Source organism: Natator depressus, chromosome 6 (genome assembly GCF_965152275.1).
Source record: "Natator depressus isolate rNatDep1 chromosome 6, rNatDep2.hap1, whole genome shotgun sequence".
Taxonomy (NCBI): Eukaryota; Metazoa; Chordata; order Testudines; family Cheloniidae; genus Natator; species Natator depressus.
Window position 1 is genome coordinate 87,356,505 of NC_134239.1, and position 19,414 is coordinate 87,375,918.

The 19,414-nt window shown below is 42.4% G+C and overlaps 1 protein-coding gene across 1 annotated transcript in view; it reads left to right on the plus strand.

Annotated features, from left to right (window-relative positions):
• TTC6 (tetratricopeptide repeat domain 6) overlaps positions 1-19,414 on the plus strand; it is a 126,978-nt gene that overhangs the window by 52,277 nt on the left and 55,287 nt on the right. The window contains exons 11-15 of the mRNA XM_074955883.1: positions 5,884-6,311; positions 8,292-8,784; positions 10,536-10,665; positions 18,227-18,402; positions 18,833-18,969. Coding sequence (XP_074811984.1) covers positions 5,884-6,311; positions 8,292-8,784; positions 10,536-10,665; positions 18,227-18,402; positions 18,833-18,969 — 1,364 coding nt within the window. The remainder of the gene's footprint in view (positions 1-5,883; positions 6,312-8,291; positions 8,785-10,535; positions 10,666-18,226; positions 18,403-18,832; positions 18,970-19,414) is intronic.

Genomic DNA, 19,414 nt, shown 5'->3' on the forward strand with positions numbered 1-19,414 from the left:
ATAAGAACCTGAAGTACCTGTGCCAGGGCCAAGGCCCTAAACCAACAACAGCTCTTGTAGGCCCTATTTTTCTCCTTGTTCAACTTTATCGTGACGTACCAGCCGGGAACTTGAAATGGCAAGGCCAACACTTTGTCCTGAAGATGTGGCTGTGACTCAGGAGGGCCCCAGTCCAGAACCAGCCAACATAATCAAGTCCCATAATTTCCTCAATGCGAGTTGCTGCCAGAACCTGTTTGTACTCATCCACTTTGTCTGTCTCTGAAATTTCACCCCATCAGATAGCCATTATCAACTGAGAACACATGACACCCAGGAGGGGATCACATTTAAAAGTGACTGCATCTATGTTCCCCCAGGACCTGCAAGAGTGGTGGTTCTTCAACTGTGCCATGCCTCCACCCTGGCAGGACAGTTTAGGGTGATATAAAACCTTACGATTAATGTCCTGTTTCTTCTGGTGGCCCTGAATGCACCCCACGATAGAGAGCTTTATAGCTTCCTGCCAGGTGTGCGTCCACACCAAGATTCCATGCCAGAAACTGTGTGGTCTCCTCTAACCTCTGGATACCTCATCTTGGCCCTGGAGGGACATTTCCTTAGACTTCGTGGTGCAGCTACTAGAATCCAGTGGTTTCACGACCATTCTGATAGTGATAGATTGCTTTTCTAAGAGGGCTCACTTCATTGGTTTGTGAGTTCAATCCTTGGGGGCGCCATTTAGGGATCTGGGGCAAAAATTGGGATTGGTCCTGCTTTGAGCAGGGGGTTGGACTAGTAGACCTCCTGAGGTCCCTTCCAACCCTGATGTTCTATTCTATGATTCTTTGCATGGGTTTACCCTCTCTGGGTGAAACCACCTGACTCTGCATAAACTATGTAGTCTGCCTTCATGGTCTCTAGTATCACATCACTTCCGACTTGGGACCACAGTTTACTGCCTGCTTCTGACATGAAGCCCTTCATTAAACATGAGTCCATGTGCACCTGTCCTCTGCCTACCATCTTCAGTCTAACAGCCAAACAGAAAGAATCAACCGGATCCTCAAATGATACTTATGATGCCACATCAACCATTACCACGATAACTGGTCTTCACTGTTTCCCTGTGCTGAGTACTTGTACAGTAATGCAGAACATGCATCCACAGGCCACAGCTCCTTCTTTATCAACTGTGGGTACCACCCCTGATGTCACCATAGCTACCCACATCTTCCGCCAACTCTGCATTGGACCTAGTACAATACATGTATTGCATACAAGATGAAGTGATGGGACACCTTGAAAAGGTGAAGGAAGACTACAAAAAGCATGTGGACAAGAGTAGATAACAGAGCCCTGCATGATCTGTAGGACAAAAGGTCTGGCTTTCTACAGAACACACCTGCATGGACAGATCCTCTCAGACACTAGGCCACCGATTCCTTGGCTCGTACTGGATATGGTGACAAATCAACCCAGTCACCTTCGAGCTCCAGCTCCCTTGATCCCTCAGAGTTCACCCCATGTTCCATGTCTTGCTTCTAAAACCATACACTCCAAAGAACCCAATCATTGCTCCTACCGGTGAAAGTACAGGGTCAGGAGGAATACATTGTTCATTAAGTTCTCAACTCTAAGATCAAGTGGGGCAAATTATGGTACTTAACTGATTGAGAGGGTTACGGCTCAGAACAATGTACTTCGGAGCCAGCTGAAAACATTCATACTCCCATCCTGGTTTGGGCCTTCCATGGGAGCCACCCCGAGAAACCTGAACCCATGTCTCCTGGAGAGTACCCTTGGAGGAAGGGGTGGTGATATGACCTGTGAATCTTGAATCCAGGCCCACAGGGCTCATGGGAGCAGGCATACTTCAACCCTCTACCTAGCATCCTGCTGACAATTCCTTACCTGGGACCCACAAAGCCCAGCCCCAGTGTGAGGCTCCATCCCTGAGGTCCAGCTGGCAGAGTGCCAGAGGGGCTGATTGGCCCACTGGCCTTACTTAAGTCAGAAGCAGGAACAGGAAGCTGTCTGAACAATTGGGCTCCACTCTGCTGCCCACTTCCCCAGCTTGATTTTTCTGGCATCCTGACCAGGTTTGATTCTTGGCATATGACTTGTGGTTCTTGACTTCCAGTTTCGCTTCTGCCTCTGACACTCTGGTATTCTGACCTGGTCTGACTCTGGTTCCTGACTCGTGGTTCTGATCTCCAGTTTGTCTCCTGCTTCTTACTTCCCAATATCCTGACCCAGCTGACTCTTCACTGCTATCTCGTGACTGCAGAATCTAGTTCTGACTGCTAGGTCTGGCCCACGAGATTGGGGTTCTCAGGGCTTCCCAGCTTCCAGCCATAGAACCAGGAACTGAGCCCCAGTTAGAATCAGGGCTTCCAGGCTCCTTGCTGAGGAGCTGGGAGCCCTGGAAATCCTGAGAGCCCATGCCTGAGTCAGGTTTCCTGGACTGCCAGGCTCCCAGCTTAGCAGCAGGAAGCCTTGAACCCCTTGAAGCTCTGGCATAGCAGGGCTGCGCTTGAGCTGCGGACACTGGAAAGCTGGGGTACCTGGCCCCAGGTCAGTCTGCATGGCAGGGCTACTCAGCAGTCTGTGTACATTTTTAAAATAGACCAGTGAATTGGAATTAACAGTGTAAAAACTTATGGCAAAGCATACTTTTATCACTGCAAATTGTATCTGATTTATAATTATTCAATTTAAACACCAGCATGCAATAGCTGGTCTGTATCCTGGATGTAATCAGGTTGTGGTTTTTCTGTTTACACAAAGTATAGCAGTGTACCGTTCCCCTCAAACTTTGACTCTGATTCCCTGTAGCACAAATTGCAATCCCTGCAACCTCAAGGTGGGGAGACTTTGTCTGGACTGGTGGGGAAGAAAGGGTAGTAGCTCCTTAAGGGGTACCCCCCTCCAGATGTGTGTGTGTGGGGGGGGGGGAGAAGGCATCACCTCAGATCCTATTGGGATCCAGGAAGTGGACGGGTGGAAGCCCGCTCACTGCTAAAGGGTCTCCCCCCAGCCTAAGGGGGGGATCCACAGGACCTGGAAGCCAAGCGATTTCGGGGGACAACTAACAAAATAAAAGGAACAGGAGTGCGGTCAAAGGGTCAAACAAAGGGAACCTGATGGGGACACCGAGAAGAGAACCCCAGACAGTGCCCACTGCTCCTCGAAGGCGTCAAGGGAGTTAGTGGATGCTGCCCAGAGGAACTCTGCCTGGACACGTGAACGGACGGAGGATCGGAAATAGGCCCCACAGTCACAGGAGTTTCCATTGGCCAACCTCCTCTCCTTGGTTTTATAGATGGCCATTTTAGCCAGAACCAGGAGGAGGTTGACCAGGAGGTCCCATTGCTTTGTGGGGCCACGGATAGGGAGTGCATAGATAGGGAGGTGAGGGGAAAAGTGTAGCCAGAAATGTAACAAAATATTTGTGAGGAGCTGGAATAGGGGCTGCAACCTGGCGCACTCCAAGTAAACATGTGCCAGGGTCTCCCTCGCGCTGCAGAAGGGGCAGGTGTCTGGGACAGGGGTAAACCGTGCCAAATACATGCCCGTGATCACGGCCCCATGAAGGAGCCGCCAACTGATATCCCCGGCGAGCCTCGGGACCAGGGTAGAGTATAGGCTGGCCCACCAGGGTTCCTCACCCTTTAAAGGTGGCAGGAGGTCCCGCCACTTTGTGTCAGGGCGGGACACAAGGGTGAGGAAGTGAAGGGTGTGGAGCACGAGCGTGTACAGATGTTTCCTTGGTGCGGTCTGGAAATGAACCAGCTGCAAATCATGCAGCCGGCTCACAGTGAAGGGGCAGGGGGGCCGGTTGTGTCCACGGGGAAGGAGCCCGATGAAAAGGTCCGGAGGGCCTGGGGTGGAGGGTGGGCAGGGCGTGCCCTCTTGCAGGACCTGGTCGAGGTGGGCCCGAGCAGATGGTGGGCAGGCCAGTGGGGCTAAGATAAGCCATTGTCTTCTGCACATCTAGTGGAGGGTATATAAACCTTGTCCCTCCAGTCTGAGCCCCCTCCTATGCCCAGTTAGCAGCTCCCCACCCTCCCATCCCTGGGATTAGCAGAGGAATGGGTTTTTGGTCTGCTGTGAGCATTGTGTTCTTCACCTTTTTGAGGACAGGAAAGGGATTTTTCTCTCACGGCCAGAGTTGCTAGAATGGGGTGGGATTTTTCATCTTCCCCAGAGCAACTCAGAGACCTAACAGGGTAAGCCTGGAGGTATGGGTCAAGTTTTATACAACTTAGCAGGTATAAGGTGTCCAGTGCAGGTACTCATCTCAAAGAGCATCCAGTTTCCTGATAAATCAGAATTGGAAGTGGATTTAGGGGAAGGATGTCACAGTTTATGACAACTGCACTTGTATTCACCCTCTGTGGTCACTTGAGCACACCCACTCTACTCTCCCGGCTCTTCAGCCATCACCTCTCTTCCTCCTGACTGGGGTTTTTCCAGGCTGTATAGTTCCCTGCCTATACTCTGATATACCCAGCAAGCCAGATTGCCTTACCAGAGTAGGGTCTGTGCTTTGTTTTCTTTCCAAAGGTTATGAACTGCTGTAATTGCCAGCAGTTACAAATTACCACAGCTCTTTCTAAGCAAGCACATTTAATCTTAAAGTGAAAGCATTAGAGAGAAAACATATTCAAACAACAAAAGAACCTATGTGTATGCTGATCACTGCAACAGGGACTCTGATAGGAGCCAGTCCTTCAAAGGGGTTTTTCTGTGGTTACAAGTTCATACCAGCCTTGGCTCAGAATGGGAACAACTATGAATAGTGCAGTCTTTCCTTGATACAGCATGGATCTTTGATGTTGGCCTCATGTAACAGGTGACCAGCAGGCAAATACCCTCTCCTCAGGGGGTAGCTTCAAAAGGCTGGGTATTTGCATAATTGGAGGTGGGGAATTTGCATTCATCTCCCATAGATACTTCCCAGAAAATTCACTTCATATGTCCCAATAGACTATTTTTGTCTGCCACACTGTTCAATATAGTTTTGATCATCCAGACCCACAATAATACATGAACTTTGCATTAATAAAATGTACTCCAAAGATACATACACTTGATTCAGTAAGGTTTTTCAAGGATAGTGCAGGAAATTGCCATATCTTTGACAAACACATTCCCTAAAGTAGCTGGGGAACAGGCTTGGGACTCCTAATGTCTGGTACAATGAGGAGACAACCCTCTTTCCCTGGCTTATTAATCCTCATACAAGGGACAGTGATAGGGGTCACAGCAATGGGCTGAGACTAGCTGTGGAGGGGTAGGGTGGCTGATGGCAGCACTCGACCACGTAGAAATCATTAAGGTAGGAATCATGGCCTACATTGTACAAATTATCACCAGGTAGTTCCCAGATAAGTAATAAATTTTCGGCCTAATTAAACCACATTCCTCTCATCTTGTCTCTCTTTCCGTGTGTCTAGGACAAACAGTCTCTCACTAGTCCTGATTCCATGCCTGCCTCAATACACGTTTCTATGAATGGCGGCTCCACTGGTATAAATCTTTTGGTTTGAATAAAATTAAACTTGAATAAAAGATATGAATTTTACATCTTCATCTCTGGTTCCTTGTAATACTTTGCTGTTAAGATTAACATCTGTCAGCTTCAAATAATGATGTATTACTGCATAGGCTTACATACTTTCAAAAACATGTTGACAAATGTGGATACAATGTAGGTTTTTTTAGGTTAAATACTATTTTTAAAATGTTTTGAATAGTATAGCCTCTATGAAATTATGTATCTTTTTATTATTTTTAAATTAAATACTAAAATCCAATCTACTAAAATTGTGTAAATGTAATACAAAAATATTGTTTCAAATGAACATCAAATAAATTCAGCTTTCTTTTTTCTAACAGATAAGTTTTATTAAAAGATCAGTCTCTGCACCAGATATGTCTGCTTTCAAAGGCAAAACAGTGTTAAAGATTTCTGCTAATTTCAAAACCAGCATGAAAGAGTTGAAGGTTATGAAGGGACAGCTATCTGAGCGAGCGACTGAGACGGAGATTGAGAAAAGCTCCCCTTCTAAGCACCTATTGACTAAAAGCTGTGATGAGTCTTTACCAGCACTGGTAGACTTACCAATGGAAAGAATACCTATTTTTAGAAGAGAAGAGGATACTGATGATGACATCGTTCTTGTTGAGAAAGCTCGAAAAGCTGGGATGAAGTACATTATTTTCCCAAAAAGAAAGAAAACAAAGAAATCAAAGAAAATGATAGACCGTGGAAAATTAGAAGCTATGGCTGAGGAATTAAAACAACCCTCAAAGATTCTTAAAAGGTTTTCTTTAATTTAAATGCATACTGCATTTGTAAACCATTTATTTAAATTTGTGGTCATATTTTTGATTTTTGTATTTAATCTTTTTGAATGTGAAGTGTTACTCTGAAACACAGGAATTATGTTCAGTTCATTAAAAAGGGAATCCTATACTTTAATTAATTAACTTATTTATAGAACAACAGTAGCCAGTGAATACTGAAGTTTAAAAAGTAGTGTGTTCAAAAGCTTAATCTAGTTGTTATAACAGCACAATTTAAACTGAGATTTCTTTCCTCTGAAAGAATAGAATGAAATCCTAGGCTGGATTAACGTCTTGTGTTCTGTGAGGTTGCACAGTTTATATCCAAGGGAAGGGGTTCTCTCTTTACTCTTCAGACTTCTTGTATCACTCTAAATATATTCATTGTCATTGCTTATTTTTATTCATTTTATTATATAGGATATAGAAGAGAGATGACTTTAGGAAGCTATCAAGGATTTAAAAGGCCACAGATGCAGTAAAAGAATGTTAATACTCTTACTTAACAGTTTTGTATTAGTATATGAAATGGACAACAAATTAATTCTTAAGTCTGATGCATAGATCTTCACTTTTGGATTAAGTTGTGTGTGTGTGTGGGCTTGGGAGCTACTGAAAAAAATGTACACTACCTGCTTGTGCACTGATTGATGAAAAATGTAGAGACACTGTATATAAACGGGTGCTCAATACTGGCCTTTCAGTTCAGTTTCTTCTTCCAGCTAATTGGTTGTCTCTGTAGCTATCTTTCATGGGCTGTTATGAGTTTGTGTTTCTTTTTTCCTTATGTTTAGCTCTTAGATTTTTCTCAACTAGCAAAATTGAGGACAGTGTGATTTACTGTGATGGTATGTTGAAGTGGTGGTATGTTTTCAAGATAACCTTATAAACAGAAAGAAAAGGAGTACTTGTGGCACCTTAGAGACTAACAAATTTATTTGAGCATAAGCTGCCGATGAAGTGAGCTGTAGTTCACGAAAGTTTATGCTCACATAAATTTGTTAGTCTCTAAGGTGCCACAAGTACTCCTTTTCTTTTTGCGAATACAGACTAACACGGCTGCTACTCTGAAACTTATAAACAGAGGTGCTCTCTGCTTTTTGTTGACACTGAAGTTTTCATAGCACTTTTGCTGAGAGTCAGGGCTTTCTACCTCTGTGTGGTGTCCTGCATGTTCTTCACCCTAGAGGTGGCTACATTTCAGTGGTTTTGTATATAATTAGATATGGTTTTAATTGGGATTTTTAAGATGAGAGTCTGGATAAACGTAAAATATTATCTCAACATTCCATTTTAGAACTGTGTGTTTTGGTGACTGAGATAATATTACAGCTACAGATAAAGACTTTTATATTTCCTTGGCATTGAGTGGCTTGAAATAGGTCTTAAATCTGACACAATCAGCAGATTTTGATGTTGAACGTTGTCGAGGCTCTCAGCTTGGAAGCTATGTACTGTCTTTAAAAAGAAATGATCATTCTGGGCTTGGTTTTGGCACTGTCTTTGGCGATTAGCATGTTCCATGCATTACAATTTGGATGATGCACCTAGATCTATGTTCACTGGCCTCCTTAGAATCCCATTAATGTGTCTCATCCATCTATTTAATCTAATCTTTTAGGTTATTATGCAGCTCTTGAATTTGGTCCTTTTCTCAGGTCTAGCTTTGTCCTTATATACGTCTGTTGAGAACTTTCTGAGGAGGTGTGTGTGGTTGGAACTGAGCAGCAGGTGCTGATTTATTTTGGAGTGTGAACATCATTTATCATACCTGTGCTCACTTGTGACTAATTTGTAATTATATTGTAATAAGTGGCTCTTAGACAAAAATATTATATAGTTATTTATTAAACTAATTAAGTGGTTAATTAAATATTTATTGATTGCCAAATTCTCCGTATCATCAATATAGCTAAGAACCTGTAGTTAACATCATCATTTTCCCCCCCTTGTTTCAGCTCTGTATCCCTTGGAAGACTGCATCTACAGGATAAATTCAGTATCAGAGTATCTCCGGCAGTCCAACTTTATCGAAGTCCCAGTCTCCCTTGTTTGTTAGATTTTGAGAAATTTGAAAAAAGTAAAGGTGGAATTCCAAAAGACCTTGGTGTTCGTGAGTGGGTCAGAGGAATCTGGGATAGCTGGTTTGATGAGGCTTTCCCTCCTAGTAGGGATTCTACTGAGGAAAAAGATGCTAAAGTACTAACAGACACTAAGAAGGTAGACTTTGCAGAACAAGGAAAACCTGATCTAGAAATAGAACTAATGGACTCAGTGAATCCTACTTTGGTAGAAGATATTGCTGAAATTGAAGATTTGGAAACAGAAATCAATAGACTAACAGTGTTGATTGAAAAGGAAGAAAATTCCTCAGCATTTCACTATTGTAGACGTGGAGCAATAAACAGGAAATTAGGCAAGTTAAAGTCAGCCATGGATGATTTAGAAAAAGTAAGTTTAATACAAAGTTTGTTTACTACCAAGAAGTAGGTGTTTTTTGTTACCTTGTTGGGCATCTGAGTTCTCCCAGGGCTGGTAGAAAGCTGATAGCCAGCCTCTATGCCACCTTCTTTTGCCTCTCTCCCAGAATGGGATGCTCCCAGGTGCATATTGGGGGAATGGAGATGCAGGGCCAAAATACGCTGTGCTCTAGCACCATAATGTTTCTTTGAAGTCCATAATAGCTGTCTCAAGCTAGAAAAGTTCTGAATTGGTCCCTGGCTGCGAAGAGAGAGTGTAGAAAGACGGCAAGTAAGTGTTTTTTTGTTTGTTTGTTTCCAGCTGTTCCAAGCACTACTTTGGGCACAGCTGATGATTGAGCCTTTATTTTCTATAAAGTGCAGTATATTTATTATGCATAAGTAAAATAAATGTTCTTACAATAATTAATATTTATAAATTAACATAGGTATTTGGTTAAGTCTATCAGTAATTTAGAGGGTACCCACTTCATAGAGAAACTCTTCACCTCCACCCAAGAAACTACACAATCTAAACTAAGCATAACAAAAATAAATTATAAACAGCAAAAATAAAAAGATAAAATCTAAAGTACATTACTTGAAGGTAGAAGGTGTATTTAATGCAAAAATCTTCACTTACAGCCAATAGCATAGTTCTTCATATTTATACTTATCTTTTACTATATGTTTGCACAGCATCTAACATGTTGGGGCCCCAACCTGCTTGGTGTCCATGCACTACTGGAATATAAATGTTAAATCATGATTATAATGATGATAATTAATCCCAGCCCCCTCAGTATAAATAAATTGTTTATATATGTGTTTTAATCATCTGTGCTGTCCTGCTCTCTCAAGATCTACAATGTGAGAAAGATTTACCCTCCAGTCTGTCTTTGTTGGAGGATATTATTCTTCATTAATTCAAATTGTATCCAAGCAGCGCTCCTTCAATTTACTTATCTATTTTAGGTATTTCTAAGGTGCCTGTCACCAGGACGTTTCTTGATGAAATAGTCTTCAGATCAGGAATAGTGTTTATTTTAGATAGGTGCAGTAATTATAAATTCCAAATCCACATTGCTCATCTTTCACATCACCTGTTCTCATTATGCATAGATCCAAAGCATGTGGGTAAAAATCTCTTCACCTGGTTTTGATACTTCCCCCCAAAATGTGCCTGTTCTGGACCCAATTTACATATTATCGCCAGATTCCAGTAAACATTTATAAAACATTTTAACTTTAAATTTGACTTACTGTTTTATAATTAAGAAACTAGATCTTTTCCCACAGACTTTCCATGTAAAGTGATACATAAGTGTAAAGTATGTATTTGTTTAATTTCTTTTGATTTATAAAATAATATAGGTATCTGTTACATGTTCTGACTCTTTACAGTACATTACAATACACAATATCACCTATAATCTCTTAGATATCTTCTAGACTGTCTAAAATTACCTGCACAGGACATTCATTTTATTCTTTTAATTCCTCATCTTTATCATCCTCCAAAGCGTTAGAAAACAGGTGAGCCTTGCAATGTGTCTTGACAGTTTACAAGTCCAGACTCTAGCAGACCAGTGGCAGATATGTATACTCCTGTAAATTTTCCCTAGACTTATGTTAGATTAATATTATGAGCACTATGAATAAAATGCATAAGAAATTATTTGCTTGGTGAGATCTCACTGTCTAAATAATAAATTATTATTTATTTCACATTTTCTTTTGTAGGCCATAAGCTTAGAACCACTTCTACTCAATGCCTATTGGCACAGACATTTGATTTACCTCTTTCAAGAAAAAAATCAAGCTGCCTTGGATGACCTGAATTTTATAATTAAATGGAACAAAAATAATGCAGGTATGTATCTACTGAAGTATGACTGATTTTTTTTTTTAAAACAGTTTTTTCTTACAAATGCTGTTTCTTCAGTTGTATTAGGCCCCAGTATCACAAAGACTTATGGACATGCCTAACTTTATGTACCGAATAGTCCCATTTACTTCAATAGGGTTGCTTGTAGTTTGTAAAGTTTTGCATGAGCATAAGTCTTTGAAAGATTGGGGCCCAAATTTCTAAAACAATAACTAACTAAATGTTTTATTTCAATACATACACAATTGTCATGACGTTATATCCATTAATATTTCTGGGAAAGCTGGTAATGACCCTGCCTAAAGATTTCTATTATAAAGTGTTCTTTCAACCTTTCATTTTTTTTGGTTTGTGAAAGGAAAGGAGAGCCAAAGGAGCTGCAGTGGATGCTACTCAAAGTGCTTGGGAGCTCCCAGAGCAGCTGCAGCAGGTTGGGTGAGGTGGGAGGGCTGGGTGTTCTGCTCCCAGCCTCCCCCTAGACCGAGGCACTACATGCAGCAGGAGATCCCTCAACTCCTTCAGTGGGGAACACAGAAACACAGGCTTCCCCAACTAGCTATCTGAATCCAGCATGTGGCCCGAGCCATCCATCCACCGTCCTCCCAGGGCACAGTATGGATCAGGAGATTCCCCACTTCTGGGGTGGGAAGTGGAAGAGAGATAAGCCAGGTTCCCCCTAGTCATTTTCTGGGCCAGGAAATGGTCCCAGAGGTTCATTCCCTGTTGTGGGGGCTCCACATGGGGCAGGGGCTCTCCAACTCCCAGGAAGGGTGGGGGGGGAGAGAGAGGGAGGTAGACCAGGCTCCCCCAAACCATATCCTGTCCCCAGTGGCCTACTCCCTTTCACCAACTGCAATTGCAGCCTTCTTCTGCCACTGACTAATGTTATTCTTGTAGTGCAAATGATAAAAGTCTGTGCTGTGGTACAGAAGGTACAGGGTTCAAACATGCTCAGGGTAAGTTAGAAGCATAGAATCATAGGACTGGAAGAGACCTTGAGAGGTCATCTAGTTCAGTCCCCTGCACTCAAGGCAGGAGTTCGTATTATCTAGACCATCCCTGACAGGTTTTTTTCTAACCTGCTCTTAAAAATCTCCAATGATGGAGATTCTACAACCTCCCTAGGCAGTTTATTCCGGTGCTTAACCACCCTGACAGCTAGGAAGTTTTTCCTAATGTCCAACCTAAACCTCCCTTGCTGCCATTTAAGCCAATTGCTTCTTGTCCTGTTCTCAGCGTTTAGAAGAACATTTTTTCCCCTTCCTCCTTGTAACAACCTTTTATGTACATGAAAACTGTTATCATGTCCCCTCTCAGTCTTCTCTTCGTGTCTTGCTTACAACACTCCTGCAAATACATCCCAGAATGTTGTTTGCAAGTGTTACACTGTTGACTCATATTTAGCTTGTGGTCCACTATGACCCCCAGATCCCTTTCGTCAGTACTCCTTCCTAGGCAGTCATTTCCCATTTTGTATGTGTGCAACTGATTGTTCATTCCTAAGTGAAATACTTTGTGTTTCTCCTTATTGAATTTCATCCTATTTACTTCAGACCATTTCTCCTGTTTGTCCAGCTGATTTTGAATTATAATCCTATCCTCCAAAGCACTTGCAACCCCTCCCAGCTTGGTATTGTCCGCAAACTTTATACTCTTTCTATGCCATTATCTAAATCATTGATGAAGATATTGAACAGAACCGGACCCAGAACTGATCCCTGCGGGACCCCTCTCATTATGCCCTTCCAGCATGACTGTGAACCACTGATAACTATTCTCAGGGAGCGGTTTTCCAACCAGTTATGCACCCACCTTATAGTAGCTCCATCTAGGTTGCATTGCCCTAGTTTGTTTATGAGACGGTCATGCGAGACAGTATCAAAAGCTTTAGTAAAGTCAAGATATACCACGTCTACTGCTTCCCCCTATCCACAAGGCTTGTTGTCCTGTAAAAGAAAGCTATCAGGTTTGTTTGACACCATTTGTTCTTGACAAATCCGTGTATTATCACTGTATTATCCTCTAGATGTTTGCAAATTGTTTGCTTTATTATTTGCTCCATTATCTTTCTGGGAGCAGAAGTTAAACTGGTCTGTAATTCCCTGGGTTGTCCTTATTTCCCTTTTTATAGATTGGCACTATATTTGCTCTTTTCCAGTCTTATGGAAGATGGGAGATTCCAGGACTTTTCAAAGATAATGGCTAATAGCTCAGATATCTCCTCAGTCAGCTCCATTTTAGGATGCATTTCATCGGGCCCTGATGACTTGTCTAAGTAATTTTTAACTTGTTCTTTCCCAATTTTAGCCTCTGATCCTACCTTATTTTCACGGTCATTCACTACGTTAGAGGTCCAATCACCACCAACCTTCTTGGTTAAAAATGAAACAAAGAAGTCATTAAGCATCTCTGCCATTTCCACCTTTTCTGTTATTGTTCCCACCCACCCTTATTGAGCAATGGGCCTACCCTGTCCTTGGTCTTCCTCTTGATTCTAACGTATTTGAAGAATGTTTTCTTGTTACCCTTTACGTCTCTAGCTAGTTTGATTTCGTTTTGTGCCTTGGACTTTCTAATTTTGTCCCTACATACTTGTGTTGTTTGTTTATATTCATCTTTTGTAATTTGACCTAGTTTCCACTTTTTGTTGGACTCTTTTTTTGAGTTTTAGATCATTGAAGATCTCCTGGTGAAGATCATATGCAGTGGGATAGTTTGCTCTTGTGGCCTTTGAAAAACTGCCAACCGTCTTCAATTGTTTTTCCCCTTAGATTTGCTTTCCATGGGATCTTACCTACCAACTCCCTGAGTTTGCTAAAGTCTGCTTTCTTGAAATCCATTGTCTTTATTTTGCTCTTCTCCCTCCTACCATTCGTTAAAATCATGAACGTTACCATTTCATGAAAGTGGAAGTGCCGCTTGGGTGAGTTTGATCAAAATCTCAACCAGTTCCTCCCTATTTGTCAAAATAAAATCTAGAACAGCCTCTCCCTAGTAGCTTTCTCCACCTTCTGAAATAAAAAATGGTCTCTAATACATTCCAAGAACTTGTTGGATAATTTGTGTCCTGTTGTGTTATTTTCCCAACAGATGTCTGGGTAGTTGAAGTCTCCCATTACCACTAAGCCCTGTACTTTGGATGATTTTGTTAGTTGCTTAAAAAAAGCTTCATCCAACTCTTCTTCCTGGTTAGGTGCTCTGTAGTAGACCTGTACCATGACAGCACCCTTGTGTTTTACCTGTTTTATCTTTACCCAGAGACTTTCAACAAGTCTGTCTCCTATTTCCATCTCAACCTCAATCCAAGTGTATACATTTGTAATACACAAGGCAACACCTCCTCCCTTTTTTCTCTGCCTGTCCTTTCTGAGCAAGCTGTACCCTTCTATACCAACATTCCAGTCATGTGTATTATCCCACCAAGTCTCTGTGATGCCAGCTATGTCATAGTTGTGTTTATTTATTAGTATTTTGAGTTCTTCTTGCTTATTCCCCATACTTCTTGCATTAGTATACAACTAAGACATCTAAGATACTGATTTGATTTCATGCTTCCCCCCGCCCCGAGTTCTGTCTTGTCTCTCCCTTATCCCTGGTATAACAGCCCATGCTCCCCCCACATTCTGACCCTTCTCTCAGGTCTCCATGTTTACTTACCTGTGGGGTTTGGTCACCTGCCCCCTTCAAACTTAGTTTAAAGCCATCCTCACGAGGTTAGCCATTCTGTATCCAAATATGCTCTTCCCCTTCCTCGATAGATGGACCCCATCTCAGCTTAGCAGTTCTTTTTCCGGGAACAGCATCCCATGGTCAAGGAAGCTGAAACGCTCCTGGCGACACCATCCTCGCAGCCAGGCACTCACCTCCAGGTTGCATCTGTCTCTGCCTTGACCCCTACCCTTGACCGGAAGGATTGAAGAGAACACCACCTGTGCTCCCAACTTCATCACCCTTACTCCCAGAGCCCTGTAGTCACTCATGACCTGCTGAAGGTCATACCTCACAGTATCATTAGTGCCCACATGGATGAGTAGCAGTGGGTTGTAGTAAGAGGGCCGGATGATCCTCGACAGTCCCTCAGTAACATCTCGGATATGGGCCGCTGACCCTTAGCAATACCTTCCAGGATGCCATGTCAGGGTGACAGAAGAGATTCACCAGCCTACCCTATGTTTCCTCCTGGGACTGGTGGCTGCGATCCTCCCAGCCTTGTGGGTATATGGCTTCTCCTCCTCCACATTTGGGGGTGATTCCTCATTGCTTGTTGCCAGGGCAGCATAATGGTTTTCCATCATCATGGTGGGCAGTTTGGGAGTAGGGGTGGAGCACTGCCTGTTGCCAGAAGTAACCAGCAGCCAGTGTCCTCCCTGTGACAGAGCCATATCCTCCTCCCCTGGTGGTGTGACATCAGTCCTTTGAAACTGGATAGCTTCCTCAGCCTTGGATGTCTCCATGTGGATACTCTCAAGGAATTCTTTGTGGGCATGGATGCTCCTCAGCCTAGCCACCTCCTCCTGTAGCTCTCCCCCCTGCTTCCTGAGATTCCACCAGCAGGCACCTTTCACACTGGATGGTTCCCCCCAGCCTGGCTTTCTGTGAGTGGGGAAATGCAGCCCATGGTCTGTTCAAATCCACACCAGGATCTGGGTAAAGGCATCCATGCTTAGGTGGTTTGTCTGGATACAGGTGCAAGTGGAGGAGACTGGAGCAGTGTTGACACTGGCGATGTGTCCCTTCCTAACCACAGCGATTATATTACAGCTCCCGCCCACAAACTCCCTCTCAAACTCCCCTGTTTGTGGTCCCCTTTTTGCTAGCTCCCCTGGGTCGCTTAGCCTCTGGCTTTTAAGGCCTTCTCTCCTAGGTCAGCTCTACCCCATTGTTAATCACACAGGGGGAGGGTGATCGCAAGGTTGATTGAGGCTAATCAAAGATGATCAAGGATGATCCAGGGAACAAAGGCTCAAACAGTCCCCAGACACACAATCCCAACTGACCCTGTAACTGAAATAACCTGAAAGAGAGAAAAACCACAAACAGCCAAACAAACTCACTCACCCCAAGATTAGTACTCACAACTTGTTCTTTCAGCAGGGGGATCTCCTTCTCCCTCTCTCAAACTCCCCTGTTTGTGGTCCCCTGTTCGCTAGCTTGTGGCAACAAGCTCCCTACAAATACCCCTCACAGGGGCCCTGTCATAAATATAAAGGGAAGGGTAACCACCTTTCTGTGTACAGTGCTATAAAATCCCTCCTGGCCAGAGGCAAAACCCTTTCACCTGTAAAGGGTTAAGAAGCTAAGGTAACCTCGCTGGCACCTGACCCAAAATGACCAGTGAGGGGACAAGATACTTTCAAATCTGGAGGGGGGGGAAAAAAGGTTTTTGTCTGTCTGTGTGATACCTTTGCCGGGAACAGATCAAGGACGCAAGCTCTCCAACTCTTGTAAAGTTAGTAAGTAATCTAGCTAGAAAATGCGTTAGGGTTTTCTTTGTTTTTTGGCTTGTAAATTCGCTGTGCTGGAGGGAATGTGTATTCCTGTTTTTGTGTCTTTTTGTAACTTAAGGTTTTGCCTAGAGGGATTCTCTGTGTTTTGAATCTGATTACCCTGTAAAGTATTTACCACCCTGATTTTACAGAGGGGATTCTTTTACCTTTTCTTTACATAAAATTCTTCTTTTAAGAACCTGATTGATTTTTCATTGTTCTTAAGATCCAAGGGTTTGGGTCTGTGTTCACCTGTACCAATTGGTGAGGATATTATTATCAAGCCTTCCCCAGAAAAGGGGGTGTAGGGCTTGGGGGAATATTTTGGGGGAATAGGACCCCAAGTGGTCCTTTCCCTGTTCTTTGTCTAAAACTCTTGGTGGTGGCAGCGTTTTACCTAATCCAAGGGCAAAGTCTTTGTGCCTTGAGGAAGTTTTTAACCTAAGCTGGTAGAAATAAGCTTAGGGGGTCTTTCATGCAGGTCCCCACATCTGTATCCTAGAATTCAGAGTGAGGAAGGAACCCCTGACAGGCCCTGACTGCTCCTAACCCCTCCCTCCTCCTGGCTCACACCCACCCAGGCACTGTGCAGCTGGAGGGGAGCGAGGCAAACCAGGGACACTCCCCCACCAGATGGCATAGCCTGAGTGCCCCAGGGCTATGGCTTGCTCCGCCCTGACCCACAGCGGCGATGGCTGAACCCTCTGCAGAGTTTCCCTCATGGCTACAGCTGCTTCCTGGAGAAGAAGATAGAAAATTGCGGTAATCGGACTTTTGATGTCTAGTGAATACTTCTGAATGGAGACTATACAGGTCCCCTTAAAACTGGACTTTCTGGTTGAAAACCAGACACCTAGCAACCCTAGGTGAGATTGCTGTAATTTTTTATCTTCCATTAAAAACAAACAGAAACCTAAGGGATTGCATACAATAAAACCTGCATGAAAAGCATGTTACTTAGGGTGCACTTGAAAGTTAGGAAACAACAAATTTACGGTTGTCCATGCACCCTTAATTTTGTCCCCTTGTATGTTAGTTAAAATGTAATTTTTATGATTAACTCCCTTTTTTAACTGCGCTAAACAGACAAATTCATTTTAGGTTGCAGTTTTCCATGCTTGATGATTGCCTGAAGCAAATTGTTTTTGCAAAGTTCCAGCAAAATCTGTTCAATGTTTTGAGGTGTGCATGTGTATGTAAACACTGCCGTAAGTTTTTTAATCAGGAATTTGACACAAGCCATAACTAACTTGTGACTAAGGGGAGGGTTCCCATTCTATGCTGGATGGAGTTCCATGATTCTCCCGCTCTTAGACCAGGCCCCGGGCTACAGTACCCTTTGAATCAACCATGATAAGCGAGCAGGTCCAACTGGTCTCAGCACCTGTGGTTCTTCTCTTTGGGAGTCTGATCAGTGATGTAAATAGCGACCAAAGCATTGTTTATTTTGCTCTTTCATGTACTGATTATACAACGCCTCTGCAGATTCCAAGTAAGTCTGTGCTGTTTTAATTTCACCTCTTTCCGACCACAGGATACCCAACTTGTGACTGATATTTTTTGCTCAAACTTGCTTTGTTTTGAGGGATACATTCTAAGGGGAGCTAAGGAAACATGCTGTGTTTGAAATAAATTGGTGTAGTAATTTTGAAGTTTCTGGAAGTTTTTTGTGCATGCGCAGGTTTTTTTTTATTTCATCTCTTTGCTCAATCTACAGATTAGAATGTTGTTGAGAAACATCAAAATAGGCCTGTTAGGTTATTTAACTCAGGCTAAAATGGCTTTGAACATTCGGATCACTTTGAAGTGCTTTACGTTAATCTGAGTTTGCAAAGACTTTCAATAACCGAGAAATCTTACACAAGCTATCTGTCGGGAGGACTATGGAGTTAGAGGTCTGAGCACAGAGCTGAAGTTCCAGTACTTTTGCCGTGTATCACCCAGAGTGAAAAAGAATTGGTCATGCTTTACTTTCATGCTTGTGTTATTTTTCTGCAGATGGCAGATGAATCGTCAATATTTTGTGCTGCTAAATGTATTTTATATTTTATTGGTTCTAGATGCATATCTGTCAAAGGCTGAAATTTACAGAAATCAAGGCAATAATGCATTGGCCATCATAAATTGCACGTTAGCCGTGAAATGCAACCCTACAGATGATGACATTTATTTTAGGAGAGCTGAGTTGTTGGAAGAGAAACAGGACTTATTGTTGGCAATGGATGATTATGCCAAAGTAGGTTTTCCTTTTTGTAGTGTAACATTATTATAGTAACATCACTGAATTACAAATATTTGGATTTATCTGGCACAAGTTTCTGAAAGCTATGTATCCTTTTAAACAAACAAATCATTCAGTGTGATGGAGTTAGTACATATTTTATGTAATTTATCCTGGAGAGTGATTCATAGCTAAATTAAGAGTCAGTTTATAAGATTGCCTAGTTGGTTATGTGTTCCACTTTTACAATTGAAGGGAAAAGAATGGCAAAGGAAATTAAAGGACAAGGAAATTTTTTTAAAAGAATGGAAGATTTTTTTTAAAAAAATGTATAAACTAAAAGTTTATATTCTTTGGTACCTTTTCATTTCAGATTTTTAATTTATAGGAAAATAAGTATAACTATTATGCAAATATTATGTGCTTCTTAAATTTTTCAATGTAGTGTTTTCAATATAATCCAAAAAGAACAGATGCATTTATGAAACATGGAATACATTTCTTTGAGAAATCAGTTTGGACTATAGCTCTTCAGGATTTTACAGCTGTGATTAAGGAAGACCCCAGCAATGTTCAAGCAAGGTAAATATATAGTCCGTAATTATTATTTGATTTTTAAAATAGCTTTTAAAAATAATATAGTAACATCTCATCTGCAAACACAAATTAAACTACCATCTCTATGCAGGGACTGACAGATCCCTGTCTCTACTCCAGACCTGTCTGTCTATCCAAACTAAAATCTCAGCCTGTCTCACTGACATCTCCTCGTTGATATCTAACAATTAATTTACGCTCAACGTGGCTAAAACAGAGCTCTTAATCCCCCCAAAGGTTGCCAACCCTCCAGGATTGTCCTGGAGTCTCCAGGAATTAAAGATGAATCTTCAAATAAAGATTATGTCATGTTATGAAGTTTCCAGGAATTTGCCCAGCCAAAGTTGGCAACTCTATTCCCAAGCCTTCTCCATTACCTTTTTCTTGACCATGGTGAAGAACACCGTAATTCTACCTGTTGCTCAGGCCC